Source organism: Patella vulgata, chromosome 2, assembly GCF_932274485.2.
Source record: "Patella vulgata chromosome 2, xgPatVulg1.2, whole genome shotgun sequence".
Classification (NCBI taxonomy): domain Eukaryota; kingdom Metazoa; phylum Mollusca; class Gastropoda; family Patellidae; genus Patella; species Patella vulgata.
The window spans coordinates 344,077-370,924 of record NC_065880.2 but is presented as its reverse complement, the minus strand read 5'-3'; the positions used below and the strand labels follow the sequence as shown (position 1 = coordinate 370,924).

The following is a 26,848-nucleotide window of genomic DNA, read 5'->3' as shown; positions in this document are numbered from 1 at the left end:
TAAAATATTTATTTCCAGTATCTGTAATCCATCAGTCAGATTGGAAATACAAAACAAAGCTTCTAAACAAATGCTTTCTTAGAACAAATATTGAACTTACTGACAATTTCTAGGTTAGCTGGAAGTGAATCACTCATACCGTCATTAACTGTAACTGTTAGAGTCACACAATTACACGAAAACACAGGATCTGACGTAACTTGTACACGTAATTCATCGTCTACAATGTAAAATATTAATCTATATATAGTAACAAGTATTTATCAATCACTCTAGTATCATTTGATTGTAGGACAGAAACAGCTAAATTGTACCAAATAAACCGACATATATCAATCCAATATATATCGGTTGAACGTAAATCAAGAAATGTATATATATAGTATCTATTTCTTACAGCATTGTTTTTACTCGAATTATATTCATCGGTCTCAAAAAGTCTAGAAAACCAAATTGATAAGTTGGAAATTGAAAGTTCTTATACACAGTCAACAGTTTACATATAGCATCTAAAGTCAAATAATTAGTTATTTTTGCCTTTATTTATTCAAACAACCATTAAGAGCCCTGCAAAGAATTAGGGACACTTGTTTGACATTTCCATAGAAATAATAAATTAAGCACAAATTCTGAGGCCCTCATTTTGATAATCTTTCCAAATATTTTAATCGTATACATACGTTCAGGATAGAGAATGAAATATTGTTCAGCTTCTTCGGGATGCCAACTCGATTTAAATTTGAGTGGTTGATTATTGGATGTTTCACCAGTTACAGTAAATATAAGCCCTTTACGTCCTTCTATTGCTACAGCATCCGGTAAATTGGTGATTTTACATGTTCTATTTACTGTAATATATAAATGTTTAGATAACTCCTAAAAACAAAAGCTAACTAAGGGCATTAACTACGTCGTCTTGTACATTATATGTTTGGAACAATCAAAGTATTTATGGCATTAAAAGAAGTTATTTCTTGAAGATTTAACACTGTTACAGTATCTCTATAAATTAGACCGTTAAAAACATCGTCGTCATGTGCTATTTTTCTATAAACTTGTCGGTGAACAGATCAGTCATTTTTAAAAATGTATATTTCCATTCTAGTATATCACTGCTTTCTTTATTTGTTATCATTCTGGAGTTACGTACTGAATTGTACTTAAGCAAAGTAAAGTCTGTTTGGTCATTGACTGGATTTGAAATGTTTAAATTCAAAGTAGCGGATTATTATTATTACTCAACTTTTACATAATAATGTACCCAGATGATCTTTACGGAAAATTAATACCACAATAATATATCTCAAAATAAAATATTGCCTTAAATCAGGATAATATATAAAGGAGGGGGGGGAGGGTCATGCCCCATGGCTAACCAGGTGCGGCGTAGGCTCAGTAAAAAAGATTCTGACCGGGCCAAATTTCCTTCACAGTACACTGTATCAGGTATGTCCGTCTTCAATAGCTCAGAAAAGTAAGGTGTCGAACCCCATTTCATTTCGTTTAAATTTATTGCACGCTTATAACCAGATTGTTACAAAAGTCATACCATAGACTTTTTATCTGGTTGTGCCAATATGCAAAACTAACTATTACGAAATTGTAAATCAGGGCTTTTTCGCTTACATTTTGCCATCATTGTGTTGTAGATAATCAGTACCATTTATAGATTTAGTCTACGTAGTTAATACTTGTTTAATTCGTATTAATCAAATGCATGTGATCATGTTTTGGTTTATCTGCACCATATTGTTATTAATGGTATATCAACACCACGATGCCATTATTAATTTATATTGTCATAATGGTTTATCATTATTATTGCCTAACATTGACAACAATAATCACTGTGCCTGGTATGAATGTGGACCACGTGCATATGTATTCTTATAAATAACTATATTTTAATTATATTTATAACCCTTGACCATGGTTTTTCACAACATGTGAAAGCTAACAGTAAAGCCTGTGTGAAAGATATACACCCCGGCTTAAAAACAGTCCGACTCGAAAATTGCTTGCCATTTCTTCAATTATTAATTAAAATGGCTAAAACGTAATGACATTGACATACCTGGAATTGTCAGCCCTTTGCTTTCTTCATCTATTAGTGAGTGATCATATGTATCATCAGTATCTGTAATAGAAACATATATATTAGTAAGTTCAGAACCGTACCATGTAAACAAAGATAGGTTGCCAGATAACGAAACATACCTAAAACATTTGAAACTGATTACCAGTGACAACTCCATTTTAAGCAATTATCAGAAATCATTACAATTTGTTTAGCTTCTAGTTCTGCCCCATGACAACGTTTCGAACAAAACATTAACTATTGTAAATTAAAAAGCTTTTCAAGTTTTGAATGAACTTCGTCTCGAAAACATGCACAACATTGTTCAAAAGTTTCAAGGACAATAACTCTGCCAGTAATTATTGAATAACCTTTTAAACATTGTATATAAATTTTAAATCAAATGGATATTAACTGTAGCCTCTAGAAAGTCCACAAATTTTTTCAAAGGGCCATAATTAACGTAGTAATTATCGAATAGTCTTCTTCATCTCATAACTTTAAACACCGTGTATAAATCTAGTTCAATCAGCTAAATATTCTCTGGAGCTTGTGAACGGACAGAAAATTATCATTATGGAAGGCGAAATATGTTGCCAAAATCAACAGACGAACAGATGCATTTAATACTCTCCGCTTTTTACATGGTATTTAGTTATGAAAAAGCCAACTGAAATATGTAAATAATGGTATCATATGTACATTGTGCTATTTTACTTACCTGATGCTAATTGTTCGGCTACTGCTCTATATTCTAATTTATTTAAACAGTGGATGAATTTAGAATATGCATTTGTACCACAAGTCCGAAGAATATCTAGAAATTTACGTATCATTGCCTTGGTACCCTCAGATTTCGCTTTGTTGATTACTTCCAAGTCATCTTCATTTAGTACAAATTTTTCAAATAAACTGTCCAATAATGGTTGTAGAGGATCCAGATTCTGGGTTAAATAAACATGGTTAGATATTATCCTACGTTCATCTTCAGGTAACATCTTCCCCTTCTCTCTTCTAGGTATAACGTTTCTCCTCTCAGCATTGGGTGAGCTCTCTTGGTATTCTACTGAGAAAATAAACACCACAATATTATACCTGTGTCTATAATAACAATATTATAACAACTCGGTTTGTTTATCAGTCATTAAGATAATAACGATTACTATTAACAAACTAAAATTCAATTAATTATGTTTGCAGTGTAATGCCTATTTTTCGAGATATTATCCCTGAAGTTATGACATCGTATTTCTGATGTTACCATGTCATATAATCTTAATGTTAATTTCTGGAAAACATCAATCTATAATAGTGTTGCAGTGAACAAGGGTTGCAGCATATTTGTTGTCTGTGTCGGCAATTACAACATTTACAACACACTTAAATCTGTTTAACAGCAACATCCCATTAAACATGCATTATGCAAGAGCTAATCGACAAAACGATAATCAACTATCGATGACATCATATTGGTCCTATTTTCAGTAAATTAAATCTTAAAATGGCGAAGGAAGGGTAAGCCTCGAACAACCTGTGTGGTGGCTACAACCTCTGCACACATCTTGTCAAACATTCAAAGGCTAATATCTTCGCCCAGAATAAAGTAATTTGAATGAAAATTTCAATATATTCATTTTTTAACTATTATAGTTACGACATCCAGTTCTTTATCTAAATCTTACATAATGACCTTCATTGGCATTTAATTCTGCCCCATGCTAACGTTTAATATACACATTTAATTTCACGAATTTAGCTATTCAAGTTATCAATGGCTCTTTTCTAGGAGAGATTTCACGTCATTTTTGCAAAGTGATCAAGGACCATAACTCTGGTAGTAATTATCAAAATCGTTGCAAATTGTATGACCTAAACATGAACTCAGTTGGATATTAACTTCAGTCTCTTGAGCGTCCATATGATTTGCCATAGTGATCAATGGCCAATGACCATAACTCTGGCAGTAATTATCGGAAATTGTTGAAATAGTCTAAATTTGAAGTCAATCGGATATTTACCGCCTATAGAAGCCTCAATACTCTAGAGCGTCCACCAGCAATTGTGAGCGAATGGACCAACGGACGGGGGAGACGACAATATACGACCACATTTGAATGTAGTATGTATGTAGTACAAACTGAATACAACAGCTTTTTGGTTTACAAAAAACAAAAATAGGCTGCGATTTGAAAATATGAAACATTCGCCCACAGCAGTTAAATCATCCGAGAAGTCAGCAAGGGTTGACGCATATGTATTCTTTTGTAGGTAATGGGAGAATTTACAAGCCACTGAATTCATTTTCTGCAAATCTAATGATAACTTCTGCCGTTAGATCATTTACAGGGTTCATCAAAGTGAAACAAGGGTCATAACTGTAAGGCATTAACGGACATTGGTGAAATTCAAAACTCTTCTTCGTTTTACTAATTTAAATAAAGCATGTAAATTTAATATAGATCGGAAGATAACTTAAGTCTTTAGAGCATTCACAAGTTTCAACAAAGTGAAACACGTGCCATAACTCTAAGAGTTATAAACAGAAATTGCTTAAATGCGATAGGCATCTTCGTTTTACAAATTGAAATAGTACATGTAAATTAAATACAGATCGGATGATAACTTTAGTTGTTAGAGCTTTCACATTTTTATGTGGGTGAAGTGGGTGTATTAAAATTATATACAAGAAAGGGGACTAGAAAGCCATTTTATGGTGATTCAATAAAAAGCACATTGTTCATCAGAAATTACCCTTTTGTGGTATATTCATTTCTGCCATGTCATCTCTGGCCATGCGACCTTGTTTACTTGTCTTCTTGCTTGTCGCTTCCTGCGAGTACGCCATGATTATCTGGTTATCTGAAACTGTACAAAGCAAACAGACATTTCGCTATATCTTCCAACATTTAACAAGAGATGAAAGGCAGAATCGATAGTTCTCGTCCCCTGGTTATCAAAATGCTTGACATTGAATTCTTAAAATCACAGGCAGGACTGGGGAGATGGTGGGGTATCTCTGAAATGGAAGGTGATGGGTATGACATTTCTGTTATGTTCTCAATGCTTCAAATTAAATTCCAGAAAACTTTGCGTTCAGAATGTTTTCAGTAAGGAGAGGTAACTATGGCCAGGAAGAATTAGAGCATAGTCATATTGATAACACAGCATAGCATTGGTATCACATACTTTTACACTATCTGCGTACGAGGAGCGCCCATCCGACAGTTTCGTCCGATTTTTACGAAATTCGGACCAATGTAATGGTGATATATTGAAACGTTTTATGAAATCGGATAAAAATTGTGACCTCTAGAGGATCTACATGCTAAAACAGAGATTTTTCGTAAAATCAGGGGCCATAATCAAGGAACGTAGCGTCTGATATGCGAAAATATAGAAAAGCACCAAGGTCTGAGAGATATAAAAATATATATTTTAAGTTTCATCAAAATGGGATAACAAATGCGACTTCTAGAGTCTATAGTGTCCACAGCCTTCGAATTGCATACTTTTACACTATTTGCGTACAAGGAGTGGCCGTTTTTTCCGGCAGTTTCGCTCCAACTATCACGAATTCGAACTCAGTCATCATTACGGTGTAACGTTTTTTAAAATAGGATCAAAAATTGCGACTTTTACGAATACAAGCTAAAAACGTGTTTTTTTTCCGTAAAATTTGGAGACATAATCCAGGATGTTTCATCAAAATCAGATAAAAATTGTGACCTCTAGAGTGTTCACAATTTTGGAATTCCATACTTTTACACCATAGCTGTCATTTTGTCTGGCAATTTCGGTCCGATTTTCCCAAAATTCGAACCTGGGCATCATTAGGGTGTAACGGTGATATATTAAAACGGTTTTTAAAAATTTGAATAAAAATTGCGATTTTGGGTGGAAATTCAACAGAATAGAAATTATATTAAAATTTACCATCATTTAGGTGCATCGGTGATATACTAACCGGATTTTTAAATCTGATAAAAATTGTGAACTCTAGACGGTTCACAAGCTAAAAACGCGACTTTTCGTACAAGCGAGGCTAGATAAAATGACCTCACACGTACGCTGGGTGGAAATTCAACAGAATAGAAATCATATTAAAATTTACTTGAGTGATAATTATAAACCACTCGGGTGAATATTATAAAAAATAAAATAAGTGAAAAATGGTTCGGGTGGGAATTCAAATGTTCTCGGATGATAATTCAAGAATAAATTAAAAATAACTTGGGTGAAAATTAGAAGAAAAAAATTTATATTGAAAATTACTTAGGTGAAAATAAAAATTGACTGGGATGAAAATTATCGAAAAGAAATTATATTAAAATTGGCTAGAGTGACAATTAAGAAAAAGAAATTATATCAAAAAATTAAAATTAAAATAACAAAAAGCAAACTTTAACAAAATTGAAAATTATTTTTCCTATCCCTTATCAGCCACCGTATAGGTGAGTTTTACAAAATGATTTTAAGCATTTTAGATAAAATCTACTAAAATAATATGAATCTAACTCCAAACTTAATAAAATCAAAGTTCATAAATAATATTTTATTCAATAAAAATTGTGTCATTTTGATGAACACGTTTAAAGCGTTAAATTTTTCCAAGAGAATACACGTTTCTTTAGCAAGACATTAAACCCCATTTGATTTCTTTTCATTTGTTTTAACCAGTATATAACGGTAAGTTTAATAACTGAAGATATCGAATATCATAATCTTGACCTCTCGCCGCGAGAAGTCGAGGGCGATTGTGCAAGTGTTGGAGAACCATTCGGCGAGATTATAACATGGCTGCATTAAGCTGTTCCGTAGTACATGTATAGGGTAATTCCCCCGTTTCCTCGACCGTTAGCGGATTGGATGATATAATATGAGTCATTACTTGTTATTAATACACCCATACAAACAGGACACTGACTGACAACTTTATATGATGTTTTGTTGTAACACTACAGCAGAATACTTAATATTGACAACTATTCAGCGACTTATCGAGGACGATTTCTCACACAATGATTAATAAAAGGTCAAAATTAGCCTCTTTACACCAGTGTTATTAGTAATACATTCATTTATGGAATAGGACCCCTCGGCTATTGTAATGAATGATATAATTCTTAATCAAAACAATGTAAACATTTTTTTCATTTGTTATTTAATTTTAATAAATTATTTTCTTTTTACTTGTGACATTTTTCCGTGTGTCTCAATTTTACATCTTACCATTATTATTTGTGTTATTTTTTCCCCTTGATATTAAATATTCCTATGCCGTTATTACTTATATACACTAACAGCAGATATTCATTTCAGGATAAAAAATGTTAATCGATTATTTTCAATTTTTGTGGCAGAGAAGCTATAATATGAATTCTGAAATAACAAAATGTTGTTGCTATTGCGTGGAAAAAATAAAATCATATGATGGCAAAGGAATTGTAAGATGTCACCCCTTGTTTATTTAATATAGTTTTGACTATGGATTTTAAAAATATTTGGAAATCAGTCAGTTGTATTCAGAATGTTGTACTATTTACTTTAAATCTTTATGAATAACAAACTGTATCACGCCCTTTGGTAAAAGAAAATACATAAAATCTAATATAGAGTCCATGATATAATAATAAAAGTATAAGCAGTATTTTCACAACCAATTTGTCTTTGCAATGGCGCATTACAATATTCAAATTTAAATACTGTTCAGATAATTTTTTTGTGCGTTCTTTTTAATCCTAATATGTAATTTCAAAGCCCTTTTCTACATACATTCATCTAGACCTATATTCTCCTTTTTTTTTTTTTTTTTAACTTTTAGGACCTTTATATAAAAATCCCATTTTCTTTTTCTTTTTTTTTTTTTTTTTTACTATTTAGTATTTTAGAGACAAAAGGGTCAAGATACATAGAACAGTTATTTTATGTGGTCTTATATAATATGATCTTCATAGTCTGTAATACTAGAGTCTACGTATATATATATATAAAGATTTGCATTAAATGCCAAGTTGTATTTTTGCTAGTAAGTTTAGAAAAGTTTAAAGATATAGAAGTTAATTTATTTGGGGGGTGGGATCGAATATTTTCTTAGTAGTCTGTAATATGGAATCTGCATACTATTTCAATAAAAACCTTTCACTGCACGGGCCTATATCATATTTTCGTCTTTAAAAAAACTACTGTTATAGGCCGAGATCATATTCTTTAAAAATACTACTGATATCATTTTTTTATAACCTAGTTTCTCCTTTTCAATTCTGTGTTTTCAGTTTTAATTTCAGAGAAAATAGCACAAATTTGTCTTTTTTAAAATATAAGATTGTATTATTTAACTATATTTTACAAGCCTGTATCAAATATTCTTCTTTACAATTTAAAATTCATCATTTCAGTGTTCATTAAATTCAAAACAGTCCAAATTTATTTTTTAAAAATATATAGGCCTCACACCATTTTCTTCTTTTACTTTTCAGTAATTTTACAGTTAATTTTAGAGGAAAAAACCCCTCAAGATGTGTTATTCAGTTATTTTTTTTCTTCTTTCGTCTTGTGGTCAGTATAATCTGTAATTTTAGGCTCTTTCATTTTTTTTTTTTTTTTTAAAAAAGGCTATTCACATGCCTATGTTTGCGTCCAATTTCTAGTAATTTTAGAAAAGTTCAAAGATATATAAGTTAGTTTTTGTGGGTCTTATATTATCTTTCTTTAATTATGGGGTCTGTATATTGTTTAATTAACACCTTTCATTGCATAGGCTTATATCTTTTTTTCTTTTTTAAAAAAAATTACTTATATTATAGGCCTATATTAGATTTTGTTTTTGAAAAAATACTTATAGTGTGGGTCTATATCCTATTAATTTTAACAAAAAAACACTGTACGGATTAATACAATTAACTAGAATAGTATTGACGTAAAACGGTGCCTATACGAAACAATTACACAAAAATGGAAATTGTCCCGCCCTAATAGCTGACGCATTATACTTCTAACAACAATGGCCGACTGAGGTGGACGTGTTGAGTCAATCTCCTTCCGTTTAAATAGAGTTATATTTCAGATGATTTATCAAAACTTCCTGAGTAAATTGAGTATGTACTAAATTAATTTTTAATGTGTTAACTGTGACAAACCTATGCAAAAAGGGAGACTTTTCGTTGACTTATAAAATCGTCTGTATAATACATGTATCTGGGAAAACAGTTCACGCGAGTTCACTCAGCTTATTTTTACAAGGCTAGACTGGTGTATAAGTTGTATATAAAATACTAATGACGAAATCAAGACAACCAAAACGATCAAGAAGGGAGATGGCTTCAAATTCAAATCCAAATGATTCCAACAGTATAAACGATTTTCTAGATAATGTTCTAAAAGATGATGGGTCGTGACAGTCATTTATTGGTGAATTATTTAAACGCGAAGTCATAATGAGCCATATTGTTCACTTAATCCAACCAAAACTAACTCAAGATTTAGTTAGTCGCCTCGACCATTTAGAAAATAAAATTGATGAACTTGAACAATATTCTAGACGAACATGCCTTAAATTCAGTGGTATCAGTGAGAGAGAGCTGGTGAAAATACAGATAATCTGATACTATAGATATTATAAATAACCATGTTTTAAACGATCGAGATGACCGTTTAACAATAAACCAAACAGGTCGTAACAAATAAAACAAAAATCTTTATTAATGAAGCCTTGACACACAGAAAATCTCAGCTGTATAAAAAAAACACGCGAACTCTTCAAACTGAAAAAATTAAAAACTGTTGGACATAGGGCAGCCGAAAATATGTAAGAAATCTAGATGATGACAAGAACATATTAATTAATTGTGAAGATGACATAAATCAGTTTTATGACACGCCAAAAATGTTGAACAGCTACATCTGTAACCACAGCTCAACCGGTTAATTTACCTGATTTAATTCAATCAAGCCCCTTGTTACGACAACAGTCCTTGTTAGACCTAGGTTTATTTACTTCTACACCCAATCCTAAACCGAATGAAAATGATAAATAAGGTTGATTATAAATGAACATATGTAAATACTTAACACCAACACGTAGTGTGCGCTATGTTATTCCACAATGTAGATTAAATAAAAAATGCTGATTGTTTACTGTTTACATTTTACCCACAAACTTTTGTAGTCCTAACTTGATTATTACCAATAAAAAATATCATTCGATTTGCCAAAATGATATGAAAATTTACAAAGCTAGGAACGAAATGATATGAAATAATGCTATATCCTGATGAAAGTTTCACTAGCTTAAATTATTAAGTTAAACAACGTTATTCTATTCTACTAATACAATGATGATATTGTAGTTTATTAATTCAATCTATTATATGTATATTGAATATCTTATTCAATATTAGAATCAAATAAATTACACTGAAATATTCGTTCTCAACAATGAAAAGAACTCTGTTATTGAAAATATTTGTGATAAAACTTAAGTAATTTAATTTACTTATAGTACACCTTAATTCACGTGTCCCTATTACTGTAGACTTAAGTTCCATCGAAGTGCAAAAAGATTACTTAAATTACTATCTACCAGCTCTACCTCCTTGCATATATAATTATATATCCCCATGCCCACTAATACTGGTTTTTATTTACTCGCATTTAAAACATGAAATCTCATTTCAATTATAAGAAAGTAATCTAACTGTTGGAGATGTTTGACTCATACCTCGATATAATTATGAATTGATTCGTAACTGTGATTGTAAATATTCTAATTTTTTTGATGTTTTGTTTATTGTTTTGTAATATATTGTAAATTTATTTATCACCTTTCAGTAGTCCATTTATCAAACCTCTTGGAGTGTAAAATGTCACAATTTCATATTTAAAGTAACTTTTAGTTTAAAGTCATCTCTCTCTATGGATACATAAATATATAGATATAAATATATGTTTGATTGCTCCGATTTTACATGTGAACGCAAAATATTATTTAACGACAGTCACGACTGAAATTAATGATATTTTGCCTCTCAAACGGAACAATCAACATACCTTGTATGTGATCTTACATCCTATCTCGTAATATGTTATAAATATTCACCTCTTGCTTATAATTAAAACTTTGCTAATTGTCGGCTGCATAGAACAAAACCCTGGTCCGTTAAATACATTAAGTTCAGATAACATTTCCATTGTTCACAATAATACATGTCTGTAGCCTATTGCCAAAATAAGATATAATTGAAGCAGAATTCTTTAACCATGATATAATATGTATTACTGAATCTCATCTAGACAACACTATTAAAGATTCATCGATTTTACTGCTCGGTTATAAAAGTCCTGTTAGATTTGATAGAAACAGGCATGGGGGTGGGGTTGCTGTCTATATTAAAAATAATCTACACTTTCAGATTAGACATAATCTCATAAACACTGATATTGAATTAATATTTATAGACATATTTAATGATCATACCAAATTCTTACTCAGTGTAATTTACAGACCTCCAAATACAAGGGTTGCCTTTTGCGATATATTTTATGATACGTTATCAAATGCATTAGACAGTGGTTCCTTTCTTGTCCTAACAGGGGATTTTAATATCAACATTTTAAGTAATTCAAGTAATTGTGCTAAATTTAAAAAACTATTACAAATATTAAATCTTGAAAATCTGATAAAAGAACCGACTAATTTCACAACGCTACCACGTTCATGTATTGATCGTTTTATTACTAATAAGAAATCACTTATAATGTTAATGCTCCTATATGCAGTACACATTCACCAATAATATTATCTTTAAATATAAAAACATAAAAACAATTAGAATACCAAAAGAACTATTAGAAATTATAAACTTGCAGATTATGAAGGTTTAAATAACGAATTATTAACTGTCGATTGGACAAATCACGTCTTTAATAATGATGATATCAATAAAGTCTATCCAAGTTTTTAGCCGTTTTAAATAAAGCATTAATACAGTATATCTCAACAAAAGTAGTAACTATACGGCCAAATGATAAGCCATTTATGAATAACGCTATACGTATACAAATTCGAAAACGAAATAGTGCACACAAATGCGCCCCCCGCCCCCCCCCCCCCCAAAAAAAAAATAATAATAATAATTCTAATCATTGGCTTTGGCTTTTATTTAGAAAAATACGAAATGAAGTAGTAACATTAATCAGGTAAGCTAAAAATAATTTTAAAGACAAATTAGAAAAAGAAATAAATATTAAAACCCTACCACCAAATAAATGGCGGAAAATAGCAAAATCTATTACAAATTTTTGATAATGAAAAGGTAACCATCTCGTCATTAGTATTGATAAGGCAAATATCTTTAACACTTATTTTGCCTCAATTTCAAAATTAAATGATGAACTTGACCTTCCAAACTTTGCCTCTCGCAGTAACAACGAATTACAGACATTTATTATAAATGAACAAGAAGTAAAAGACCAGTTACTAATTCTTAACTGCTCAAAGCCTTCTGTACTGAAAAAGTTAACTCCCCAATCACCAGCCCTCTCTAAATTTTTAAATCTTTCATTAGAACTTCAATTATTACCTGATTTTTGAAAGACTTCATATATCATTGAAGCGTATACAGGAAAGGGTGATCCGCATTACCCTGACAAATATAGACCAACTTCATTAACATGCTCATTTAATGTAAAATACTAGAGAAAATCTTATTCAAAAATCTTTATAATTTTAAAAAAGAAAATAACCTGTTATATAAGTATCAGTCTGGTTTTCAACCTAACGATTCTACAAAACTTTTAGAAATCTATAGCTGCGTTCACACTAGGGGTTTAATCTGAATTGAATTCAGAATAAAGTCTTATGCCGGACATTGGCGTCACACTCAGTTCGACAAAAACCGAACTGAATCTGAATTAACGAATCCGTATATTTTTCCGAATTCAAACCGGAACAATAATTCCGAATCGGGTTATTCGCAGTCAAGATTTGAGTGTGACACGCTTGATTCAGATCAACAGTTTTATCAGAAACGATAACTTTGCGCGCATGTTGGGGTGTAGCCTAAATAGCTGTTGCCCTTCGTCACTGAAACAAATTCTACGGTAACATAACCAGCTAACGATAAGTTGTCAGCCAACGAAACATACGTCCCCAGCAGCTAAGTCCTCTGAGCAGTCAACAGGGGTTGTGGCATACCTAACCTTTAGTCAGTAATGCAAACATTTACAACACACTAAAGTCTAGTCGTTCGTTGGGGCGAAAGACAGAGTTCCCGTGTACACATTGACGTAAAAAATCTCTTGATAGTAGGCCGTAGCGCCACTGTCCTGGGAAAATGGTATATACCCGTCTTTATAAGCCCAGTCGGACCAGAACAGTAGGAAGTTTAACCCCATTTCATAACATCTCAATTATGAAATGTATCTTCGCTAGTACAGAGCCAAGAGTGAAGTACATGTACATACGTGTTAATGTATAGCCAACGCTACCAAAAGAATAATCATCCTCATTCGCATTTGATTTTGGTGCCAACGAAATCGTGCCCGGCGCTGCATGGCAAGGTGTCGAAGATGTAAGACCCGCTGATGTAGCCTTGATTGCCTCAGGAAATTACACATAAGCAACATAAGATCACCAATACGAATGTTTGGTGCATCCATCTTGGATATGAATGACCTTCACGGCGCATTCAGGGTGGCGCTTTTCATTCTGAATTCAATCCGAATAAACTGTAATGTGACGCACCGCTTTTAAACCGGGAAAACCCAATCCAAATTCCGGAGGCCGGTTTCCGGAATTCGCATTCAATGCGCATGCAGTGTGAACGCAGCTAATGATGTTATGATACGTAATCTTGATAAAGGAAAGCAAATTCGATTTATAGTTTGTGATGTATCAAAAGCGTTTGATAAAGTTTGGCATGAAGGTTTATTGACTAAATTGAAACAATGTGGAATTAGTAAAAAAAATATTTAAATGAATTGAACACTATTTAAGGAATAGATAAAAATGCGTAGTTTTAGCAGGTTTTAAATCAAATTATTTGCACTCTAATTCTGAAGTCCCCCAAGGAAGTGTATTGGGTCCTTATTTTTTTTTGATTTACTTAAATGATATCTCCAACAATAACATACGACTATTTGCTGATGATACTTCACTTTTTACAATTATTCATAATGATCCTTACTAAAGACATGCCTCATCGTGGGCTAAACAGTGGTGTGTAACTTTTAACCCCAATAAAACTAAAAATATTACTTTTACTTGAAAAAAATACAATCCATCCAGACGTTGTTTTCGGAAACATAAAAGTTGAAAACGTAAGTACTCATTGTCATTTTGGATTAACATTTTAATCAAATGCACTATGGTCAAAACACATTTCAAATATATACCAGAAAGCTTGTGGTCGACTAAACATTTTGCGCATACTGAAATAGAAAATTAATAGAATTTCACTTAATAAAATTTATCTTGCTGTTATTCGCCCGATTTAAGAATATGCTGATATTGTATGGGATAACTGTTCAAAGAAGGATTCTGATCTATTGGAAAGTGTTCAAACTGAAGCAGGTAGAATAATAACTGGCCTTAGAAGAAATTCATCTAAAAACAATTTATTCAAAGAGCGTGGGTATGAATCGCTGTCTAATCGTAGAATAAAACAAAAATTGATTTACTTATTATATAAAATAAAGAACAACCTAGGCCCAACTTATCTGACTGAAATTTTTAAATTTATAGTCTTCGTAATGAAAGTCAGAACCTCAATCCACCATTTTGTAAAACCAACACGTATTCTAATAGTTTCTTTCCCTGCACAATTAAACTTTGGAACAATTTACTGGTAAACATTAAAACCTCACAAACTTTAAGAACATTTAAATCGGGCCTTTCACGTGTATACCCATTACTTACACCACCATTATATTATAATACTGGAAATAGGAAAGAAAATATTATCTATTGGCAATTAAGAAATAAAGCTAGTAATTTAAATAACCATTTATTCTACCATTTTATTATTAAAACAAAGGTGTGCCCTAGATGTAATTCTACAGACAAAGATAATTACCATTAATACAATTAACTAGAATAGTATTGACGTAAAACGGTGCCTGTACGGAACAATTACACAAAAATAGAAATTGTCCCGCCCTAATAGCGGACGCATTATACTTCTATATAGGAGGGAGGGGGGGTGATTTATTTTCAGACATCATAAGGTAACATCATAGCCTCCTTAGGATTTAGGATTTTAATATATGAACTGATACGTTGCTGTTAATTTTTGAACAAAATGGCCTCATTCCTTTTCCAATCTATTTATCACTAAATGTCATGGATTCAAACTCTGTCATCTAAATATCAACAAATTTTACAGTAAATTCGATGAAGTAAATGATTTTATTCTTTGTGAATCTAATTAAATTGATATTTTAGGTCTAACTGAAACATTTTTACACTCAAAGATTACTCGCGCATATATAAATATTTCTAATTTTGAAATAATTCGAAAAGATGGATGCAATAAAATTGGTGGAGGATTAATTATGTATGTATCACCGAATAGTGATACTAAATTCTACTTCTTTTTCAAATTTTATTTTAAGGATATACAGAATTTATTTCTTAAATTATATAGACAATGATAGTATGGTTATCATTTGGTCTTTCTTTACTTTTAGATTAATATTTTGATTTAAAGTCTATAAAAAGAAATTGCCTAAAAGCATGATTGGCTTTGACTGTTTTATAATCTTTGGATGCCAGTAGGCTTATTAAGAGAAACCTTGAGCAAAGATTTATACAGTTAACAATGCAGTCTGATCAATGCCAATCAAGTGTCAATGCTTTTTAATTCTTTATGGCTTAAAGCTTATTAGATCCTATAAATTATATTTCACTATGAAACTTTCAACCAATGAAATTTATATATTTATTTAACTTCTTTTCATTTGATGTGTTACAATATTTTTATCTTTAATTTGATTTGTTGAAATCATTGTCCTTTTGTCTGTATACAAATCAGTTACTTTAAAAGACCTCTACACACAGACAAGAGGGCAGATGAAATTAGAGACACACAGACAACCAGATCGAATGCCTTGTATATAATTTGTAAATAATGTATTTTTAAAACTGTATATAAAGTAATATGGAAATGAATTTGGAATTGGACTTTTAATGAACAGTGACCGCCTTCACCAGAATACTTCTCCAGTAACAACCTATACACCCCCAATCCTAGCTCTTCCATATGTATGAAATATTACATACATGTATGTACATATGTATCACCTGGGTGCATATTCGAACCAGAATAGCCCACAAACACGCCGGTGATATAATGGTGGAAGATGGATTCAAGACTCAGAACTTCTTACATGCCAAGCGAGAACAACTGAAGATTTAATGGTTTGAACAAGGACATTCAAGAACAGATTGGAGATACAAGTGGATTCCTAGATTTGGTTCATATGAGATCAGAGAATTAGTTTGGTAAGTTAAATATGGTGGCTGATAGTGGCCATGTTAAATCTCGCCCTTTTCATAACGCGACAACACGACATCACGACAGTATTGACACAATCATACGACACTTCATTCTGTCGTATCATCGTTTTATTTTTATCGTAACGTCGAGATGTCGACTTACTGTCCTAGTCTCTTTCTACAAGTCACAAAAATACAGCTGTACTCATTACATCATATATAGGCCTAAGTAGCAGATTTGATAAATATAAAAGAGATAGTAGGAAAACGTTGATTAATTATTTGTTTTCTCAAAATAATGAAACATTTTGTGCCCACAAGTGAATTATATTTGGTATTATATTAAAAAATCTAGAATTACAATAGCAGGACCAAAGTGAGTTAGCTAAGTTAATTCCTTGAAGAAAAAGTGGTGTCGGGAGGTATCGAACAAGTAAGCATTCATTGCCATGTGTACGACACCCACCAATATTTATAGATGACTGGAGCGATAGTTTAAAAGTGATATCAGAAGACAGGGTGGGAAGGTGATTGTAGAAAAACCAAATCGGGCCACATTCTTTAAAATCACAGCATTATTTTTATCATAGTGCAGCACGTCACCCCAATAGTTGCAGGAGTTTTTTTAAATGAGATGGAGAAAACGATTCGCAGCCTGTCACTGAGTCAACTGGCGTGGTTTCGAATCCCCGGTTGTACGTGACAAGGAGTAGGGTCGCCTGTCCAACCTCGTGGGTTTTCTCCGGGTCCTCCGGTTTCCTCCCACTGCTAAAGACCCCTACGCACAAACGATTTATTGAAATAAAATTAAACCATGTTAGTCCCGAAATGACCTAATTTGTGTCGAGTGGACGTTAAACCCCATTTCTCTCTCTCTCTCTCCCGTTTGAAATCACTAATGGGATTGAGGCCTAGATGAGTAAAAATAGGCCCAGTAATATCTTCAACTATGAACACACTCTAAAAGCCTCATACCCCCCCTCCCACGTCACCCCAATAGATGCAGGAGTTTTTTTTATGAGGTGGAGAAAACGATTCGCAGCCGTTATTGACCTTATCGCATATAGGCTTGCATCCGTTTGACATCACTAATGGGATTGAGGCCTAGATGAGTAAAAATAGGCCCAGTAATATCTTCAACTATGAACACACTCTAAAAGCCTCATACCCCCCCACCCCCACGTCTCTTATTTAGTTTTACAAATAATTCCAGAATTAATAAAATGGTATCAATGATGTTTGATACAACTTGAAAATAATATGTCAAAAATTGATTAAACAACATGAGAAATATTACATATTGAATCCATATTAGTGATAACGTACATTTACTCAATACATTCTTTCCAATAGATCATCATTTAACTTGAAACAAGGGAAACAGTCGATCGAAGAAAACAGATTTTTTTAAAAAAAAAACAGGTTTCAATGTGACAGTAGTGCTTCGGTCATGCATTTACCTCCGAGAGTGCCATCCTTTCTTTGAAAGTAATGATTGTGCCAAATTTGAACAAATTCCATCTAGATTCGCGGCCTGTAGGTAGAGTGTTGAGAGATCAAATGTAAAAAAAAAAACAAAAACAAAAACCCCAGACCTATAAAAATATGTTTTCTTAAACTCTTTTAACTTTGAAATTATATTGTTTTCACATGTGCTTAGTGTTTTAGCGAATATTTATAGAAGGGTCTTGTAGATAAAGACTATAGCGCATGTGCAGTTTTAATCTTCCGAGACGACAAGTCGATGATACGACGGCACGACAAAAAGCGAAACTGTCGTATCATCGACTTGTCGTCTCGGAAGTTTAAAACTGCACAGTGCACATGCGCTATAGTCTTAATCTACAAGACCCTTTCTATAACTATTCACTAAAACACTAAGCACATGTGAAAATAATATAATTTCAAAATTAAAATAGTTTTAGAAAATATATTTTTATAGGCCTGTTTTTTTTTTTTACGTTTTATCTGTCAACACTTTACCTACAGGCCGCGAATCTAGATGGACTTTGTTCAAATCTGGCACAATCATTACTTTCAAAGAAAGGATGACACCCACAGATGTAAATGCATGACCGAACCACTTCTATCATATTGAAACTTGTTTTTTAAAATCTTTTTTTCTTCGATCGGCTGCTTCCCTTGTTTTCAAGTTAAATGGTGATCCATTGGAAGGAACATTTTGAGTAAATGTATCATTGATACGGATTCAAAATGTAATATTTACTACCCTATGTTGTTTAATCAATTTTAGACACATTAATTTCCAGTCGTATCAAACATCACTGATAGGGACCTACCATATTATTGATTCCGAAATTATTTGTTAAACAAAATAAGAGAGGGGGGGGTGCGTAGGGGACTTTGGGAGTGTGTTCATAGCTGAAGGCAATAATGGGCCTATTTTTAATCATCTAGGCCCCAATCCCATTAGTGATGCCAAACGGATGAATATGCGATAAGGTCAATAACAGCTGCAAATCGCTTTCTTCACCTCATAAAAAACCTCCCCTGCACTTATTGGGATGGCGTGCTACACCAATGCGGTGATTTTATGTGGTCTGATTTGAGGTTTTATATAATCCCCTTCCCACTCTAATAAAATAAATTGGAAATCTTCTGAAATCGCTTCTAAACTATCGCTTCAGTAATCTATAAGTATTGGTGGGTGTCGTACACGAGGCAATGCATACTTGTTCGATACCTACCGACACCACTTCTTATTCAAGGAATTAACATAGCTGACTCACTTTTGTCATGCTATTATAATTCTAGATTTTTTGAATATAATACCAAATATAATTCAATTTTGGGCACAAAATGTTTCATTTTTTTTTAGAAAACGAATCAACGTTTTCCTATTATCTCTTTTGACAAGTCTTATTTATATGTATCTATTTATATGTATCTGATGTAATGAGTACAGCTGTATTTTTGTGACTTGTAGAAAGAGACTAGGACAATAAGTCGACATCTCGACGTTACGATAAAAATAACACGATGATACGACAGAGTTAAGTGTCGTATGATTGCGTCAATACTGTCGTGATGTCGTGTTGTCGCGCTATGAAAAGGGCGAGATTTAACATGGCCACTATCAGCCACCATAGTTAAATCAACTATTTCTTGTACCATTCTTGAAAATTTACATTTAGTGTGTGACAATAATTGTAATTCTTTATTTGACAATAGACTTATTTACTAGTTGATTTCAACCTAAGTCAGAATCATTAAGATGGGTTATTCTCACTCAAAAGAACTAGATAGTAATACCAAGTCTTTGAAAACCAATAAAAATGCTATTGCCTTCCTGAACAAAGATTTTGTGACTGTCACTATAGGTAATAATATTGTTAAAAGCCTTTTTGACAAAGGAACAAGCATATCTTTTATCTCTGAGACACTGATAGATCAAATTAGACCAACTACAGAAATCTTGCCATCTGACATAACCCCTGGTGTTAGTATTACTTGTGAAGGTCAAGCTGTCAAAATTTTAGGATCTGTTTTACTTGATTTCGAAGTTTCTGACACAATCATATTACATAAATTTTATATCATAAGGTCAACTTCAAGTAATTATGACATAATAATTGGTAATGATTTGTCAATAAAGAAAGTCAATCAATTAAAATGTATTGGACAAGACTCAGTACCAGTAGTTTCCAAAGACACCTCAAAAGTACCTAAAGTCAGAAATCCTAAAAAACCCATTGTAAATAAAAACTTAATAATTAATGATGTAAGGTATAGGGAGTTCTTAAACTCATTTTGTATGCCAATTTATTTTAATGTTATAACTAATAACAATATGTATATAAATAATAATTTAAAGGCTTCGGTAAGTCTATTCTTAAGCACTGTTCAAAAATATGTAAATATTTCAACACTGCTATTTTCTTCCATGTTTCAAATTAGGAAATTCAAAGTGATATTCTTTGCGATATATTTTACGTTTATCAAAAACAAGACAGTTGTATGTATATAGGTTCATGGGCAGAAATTTTAAAAAGAGGAAAAAAAGGATGTAAATGTTACCATATATACAGAAAACTCATGTAATTATGACAGATAGATATAGTGAATACGTTCCCCTGTGGGACCGGGGACAAGAGTAGGCTCAACGTTAGTTGAATTGCGTGTCGTAAAAAGCGACTAAAATTTGACAACTCTTATAATTTCCACATTAAAATAATTACATTAAAGTACCTTTCACATTTAAAAAAAAAAGAAAAAGGTCTGTGTGTCTAAATTATTTTTAAAATTATTGTTAATTGCTATAATCAGGTTTGTCAGGCAAGGTGGACTGGCCATCCATTTTTGACTGACATTCCAACGCTGTGCCATATTGGTGATGATCAGTATGCAAAGCATTTTTCAAACTTTAAGAAAGTTTGATTAGACCACATAGACCTAGTTCTTTTACGTAATTAAATGGTAAACATAAGATAATAGCAAAACTATTATGTTTTTTTTCTAATAGGAAATAGAAGTTCTGAATATGATTATTATATTGAATGATATGTATATATATAAATATAAATTGGTTTCTCTTTTCACATTTCGTGAAATATACCCCCCAAATTTTTTTTGATTAATAATTATAACATGAAATTAAATAAAAGAATTGATAACATGTGACAATATATTAGATGATAAATAATATATGAGAATGAATAGGAAAATAAATTAGATCATATAAGAAATGATCATATAAGAATAAGAAATGATCATATAAGAATAAGAAATGATCATAGTAATAACCGAAATATTGAATAATACTATATGAAATAAGGAATAAAAGAATAGAGTATCTTCTGAGCCTTTGCACAGTCTTGACAATTTGACAGTGTTGAAGACATACACGATTATATTTGGAACGGAAAGTGAGACTGGTATTACATTTTAGTCAGGTTGAGTATAGGGAATGACCACATTCTTTTGATTTAAAATTATTTAATATAATTGATTTATTGTCACACATTGAATGTTATTATATGAGATGGTCGAGAGATATTTCAGGTTTAATCTTGTTGAGCAACATCTCTGATAACAGACTGGACCAAAGAAGCTTGAAGCTGATATCTTCAATCCTGGACAAGGTTGACTTTGTCAAACCAAGTGAGATATCTCCAATGTCAAGAAGAAGAAGTACCAGCACATGGTTCATCACCAGATAAACTTCAAGGTATCCAGACAACAAAATGTGCTAGATCAATAAGATGAATGTGGTGGACCTTACAATCGTAATCCCTGATCCAGTAAATTGTAACGTTCCAGAAACTGCCAAAGATGAAAAGTGTGTACCTGATGAAATTTGTGTATAAGTGCAGCGGAAGCATTATAATTGTGTGTTACAGCAGAAATTACGTTTATATAACCATGTTAATATCTAATGTGAATGTGTTCTGCATTGGAAACAATCAATTATCAACTACTGCCAGAAATAATGTGTTCAATTATACTATTCAAAAAAAGTAGGGGATATTTGATTTTTAAGTGTTATTAAAGTCACCTAATGAAACTGACGAAGAAACAAATGACAAAATGAAATGAAGTTCACATTCATCGATTTATTCCAAATGATCGTTAGACTAAGTAAGGCACAGACTGACCATTATAAGGGTAAAATGATACCCGGGGTCAAACAGCAAAGTTACCACAGCATCACAACCAAGTCAGTAACGGGTAAATCCTCCTCTGTTTGCCAAACAAGCATTGATCCGACGTGGCATACTCCTAATGAGACGTCTAAGGTCATTTTGGTCCAGATTGTCCCATTCCTGTTGCAACGCAGCAGCAAGTTCTTGGACATTGGCAGGACGTTGTTGACGTTGACGTAAACTCTGTCCAAGCATGTCCCAGACATGCTCGATGGGGGAGAGGTCGGGACTCAGTGCTGGCCAAGGTAATGTGGTGATGTTCTGTTGTTGGAGGTAACCTGTAACGATCCTGGCCCTGTGACATCTTGCGTTGTCATCCTGGAAGATGAAACGGCGGCCATGACGTCGTGCGAACGGCACAACATGGACTGCCAAGATGTTGTCCCGGTAGTACTGGCCTGTAACACGCCCTGCAACAACATGTAAAGCCGTTCTTCCAGCAACAGTGATGCCTCCCCACACCATAACAGAACAGAACAACCCCCAAATCGATCATGTCTGATGACGTTAACGTCTTGGAAGCGCTCGTTTCGACGACGCCACACCCTCCTACGTCTGTCCAAAAAATCAACAGTGAACCTTGACTCATCTGAAAACATCACATTGCTCCAGCGTCGATTATCCCAGTGTTGACGATCCCTACACCAACGACGTCTTGCCTGAATGTGATGATCTCTCAAACAAGGGATCACGCGAGGACGTCGGGCGCGAAGGTGACCCCTATGCAGTCGATTCCGAATCGTCTGGCCACTCACTCTCACACCAGTGTCTGTTTGAAGACGAGCGCTGATCTGATTTGCTGTGATGACACGATTTCTCAAGGCCAAGGTACGGATAAATCGATCCTGGGCTTGAGTTGTCGCCCTTGGTCGACCTGAGCGTGGTCTGTCCTGTACAGATTGTGTATCACGGTATCTGGACCATAGCCTGCTTATGACAGACTGAGAAACATTCATCGTCCGCGCCACAACCGCCTGTGTTGTGCCGATCTGTAGCATGTCAAGGGCACGTAACCTTTCATTTTGGGTAAGCCGACGCATATCAAAATTTGTTTTCTGGTCACTTAAACAATTAAACTGATGTTTCCACCCTGGAATTCAATGCCACAATGACTGTAACATTCAAAGTCAGAGTCGTGCAAATCTTGGGTTGGAACCCATGATGATCCCAAGCATCACCTGCATTCCATGCGGTAGCTATTGGTGCGTTTGGGCGTCACATGTAACTGGAAATGTTTCTTCTGTTAGGTTCTATAGTGACTTTTTTCGTAGTCATTGGCATATTTTAGTATTATGCCCCCAAAATCAAATATCCCCTACTTTTTTTGAATAGTATATTTCCACAAATAATAAATATTTCAATGTTGCATACTTTAAAAAGTGAAAAATTTCAAACTTTCTTCATTATAGTGCTAATATTTTATTATGTGACTCTTAATTATCATTGACTTTTCATATTTTATTATCTTTATTCAGTTCAATAACTGACCGAAAAACATTTAATTGGAATTTTTTTTTTCTTCTCATAATTATTGCAAGTGATATTTATGTATGTGACAAGGATGCATTATACATAAGGCGACAACAAAGGATTACCTTAGTGACTTTAGCCTGTATAATCATATATCAACATAATCCACTCAATATATTGTGATACAAAATTTTATACAAATATTTAATTATAAGCATATGTTTTTCTTTTATATAATTATTAATAATTTCATCAAGTTTATTGTGTATATATATCATGCGAGGACACATGAATTTTTCAGGACGGGGGCATTTATCACCGAATAGTGATACTAAATTCTACTTCTTTTTCAAATTTTATTTTAAGGATATACAGAATTTATTTCTTAAAGTATATAGACAATATAGCTAATAGTATGGTTATCATTTGGTCTTTCTTTACTTTTAGATTAATATTTTGATTTAAAGTCTATAAAAAGTAATTGCCTAAAAGCATGATTGGCTTTGACTGTTTTATAATCTTTGGATGCCAGTAGGCTTATTAAGAGAAACCTTGAACAAAGATTTATACAGTTAACAATGCAGTCTGATCAATGCCAATCAAGTGTCAATGCTTTTTAATTCTTTATGGCTTAAAGCTTATTAGATCCTATAAATTATATTTCACTATGAAACTTTCAACCAATGAAATTTATATATTTATTTAACTTCTTTTCATTTGATGTGTTACAATATTTTTATCTTTAATTTGATTTGTTGAAATCATTGTCCTTTTGTCTGTATACAAATTAGTTACTTTAAAAGACCTCTACACACAGACAATCACCTCGGTGGAAGCGGACGTAAAATACAACAACAGACAAGAGGGCAGATGAAATTAGAGACACACAGACAAGGAGATCGAATGCCTTGTATATAATTTGTAAATAATGTATTTTTAAAACTGTATATAAAGTAATATTGAAATGAATTTGGAATTGGACTTTTAATGAACAGTGACCGCCTTCACCAGAATACTTCTCCAGTAACGAGCTATACGCCCCCAATCCTAGCTCTTCCATATGTATGAAATATTACATATGTACATATGTATCACCTGGGTGCATATTCGAACGCAGAATAGCCCCGAAAAACGCCGGTGATATAAGTAAAGTCTAGCATCATATTTAAGAGGCGGCTAGATTTTGGGGGAATTGAAACAATATGGATCGAAATTACACCCAAATATAGAAAATCATTTTTATTATTCTTGGTTTACCAACCTCCTGCCTCCAATCTAAACTGGTATAACATTTTTGAAAGCCAGTTAAATATTGTTAACAGTTCAAATATACCATTATATATTATGGGTGACATTAATATGGATTTTAAACTGAACATTCCTAAACAATGGTTTGAAATTTTAACGATAAACAATTTACCTAACTTGTTAATTCTCCAGCAAGTTGTACTCAGAATAGTCAAACAATAATAGATCATCTATACAAACTCCCTCGATACGGTTATAGAATGAAATATTTCAGTTTAAGGTCTTAGTGATCATTATTCAGTAATTTTTGTCATAGGAAATGATGAAAACATCAAGCGGCATTGTCATCTTGAAATCGAATATAGAAATTTCAAACAGTTAAATATATTATATGCATTTTTAAATGACCTTTCTCTCCAAAGCTTTTCAGATATTAAAACTATAGATAATCCAAATATGGCATTGGAAGTATGGTATAAATCATTTAATACTATTCTTAATCTGCATGCACCAAATATGGCATTGGAAGTATGGTATAAATCATTGGAAGTATGGTATATATTATTTAACACTATTCTTAATCTGCATGCACCAATTTGGCGTAAAATCTAAACGTTTTGTGTTATTAAACACTCTTCATTTCTCGACAACGTCCGGGAAAATAAGGCCTTGTCTAAAAACTAAACCCCTTTCAAATCTAAAACATCCCGAGAAACTGGACAGTCGTAAAGTAGACGATAAATGTCAAAACTAAACGGTGTTTCTAAATCTACACGGTAGCACAAACTGGGCGGTTTTTGATGAATCTTGACGGCATTTAACACATTGTTGACGTGTATTAGATTCTAGATGATAAGGGTAGTTTCTTACCTTTTTTCGTAAAATCTGGATGATACCCGGTCCCTAGTGTAAACTAGAGGTCCTGTATAAACTTCAAAAGCGTGCGGCAAGGAGGATTTTGGATGAAAAACCTGATTCACATTCGGCACCTTTGTTGAATCTCTAAATCTACCAACGCATTTAATACAAACAAGGAATGCTCACCTTCAAAATTCTAAGAGGCAAATTACCACCATATTTATGTAACACATTCTGTGAAAATTCTAAATTGACCGAAACTACCATGACTTTGAGATCAGAAAGTCAACTTTAATTAGCAATTCCAAAAAGTAAGAAAAAGGCAATGACAAAAACATTTCAATATACCGCCTCTGTATTCTGGCATTCACTACCTCAAACTGTGAAACAACATGCGTCTTCAAGTTTTATCTTCAAAAAGCGAGTTAGTAAAACATGTTAAATCTTTGAACCCTTTATACAGTCTTTCCGAGACTGTAGAAGTTACTAGAAGGGCTGAGTGAATGATGTAACATCAATGATGACAATCAAGTCAATGTAGAGATATTTTAATATTCATACAATACAAATACATGTACTTTATCTTTATGAAGAGTTAGTGGGTTTGTTTTTACAGGATTCTATATCTGTATTCTATACTGTCCTTGCCTGTAAAAACTCGTTTTCCCTTTTACTCTTCCCATATAAAACTGTCAAACTGTGGCTTCACCAGCAAGCATGCTTTAATTTTTTACAAGCGGAAATGAAACAATAATAAGGCAAGACAAATCGATAAGTGATGCCAATGTAGGCGGAGTCTATACTACCCGATAAAATTAGTAATATGATAAGCAGGCCACTACACCCTTGTTATATATATATATATATATATATATATATATAAATATTATAATCCAAATAGTGTGCATAGGCTAAACACAGAGTGCTCGATGAATAAATCCAGAGCGAATATAAATAATTAAAAATATGAAATCTGTAAGTTCTTTACTTAAAGTTTCATGCGGTACTCCACACTTATCAGAAGAAAAATACAAAAAAAAA

General features: G+C 32.7%; 1 protein-coding gene across 2 annotated transcripts in view; it reads right to left on the bottom strand.

The window, feature by feature from the left end:
• Positions 1-26,848, bottom strand: part of LOC130010524 (uncharacterized) — a 243,736-nt gene that overhangs the window by 192,753 nt on the left and 24,135 nt on the right. Inside the window, exons 3-7 of one of the 2 annotated variants that reach the window (XM_056098981.1) lie at positions 4,829-4,942; positions 2,799-3,143; positions 2,075-2,137; positions 681-848; positions 101-220 (exon numbers count right to left, since the gene is read on the bottom strand). In XM_056098981.1, coding sequence (XP_055954956.1) covers positions 101-220; positions 681-848; positions 2,075-2,137; positions 2,799-3,143; positions 4,829-4,922 — 790 coding nt within the window. In that variant the 5' untranslated portion in view covers positions 4,923-4,942. Of the gene's footprint in view, positions 1-100; positions 221-680; positions 849-2,074; positions 2,138-2,798; positions 3,144-4,828; positions 9,841-26,848 lie in introns of those variants that run through there. The other variant, XM_056098982.1, reaches the window with a different exon arrangement.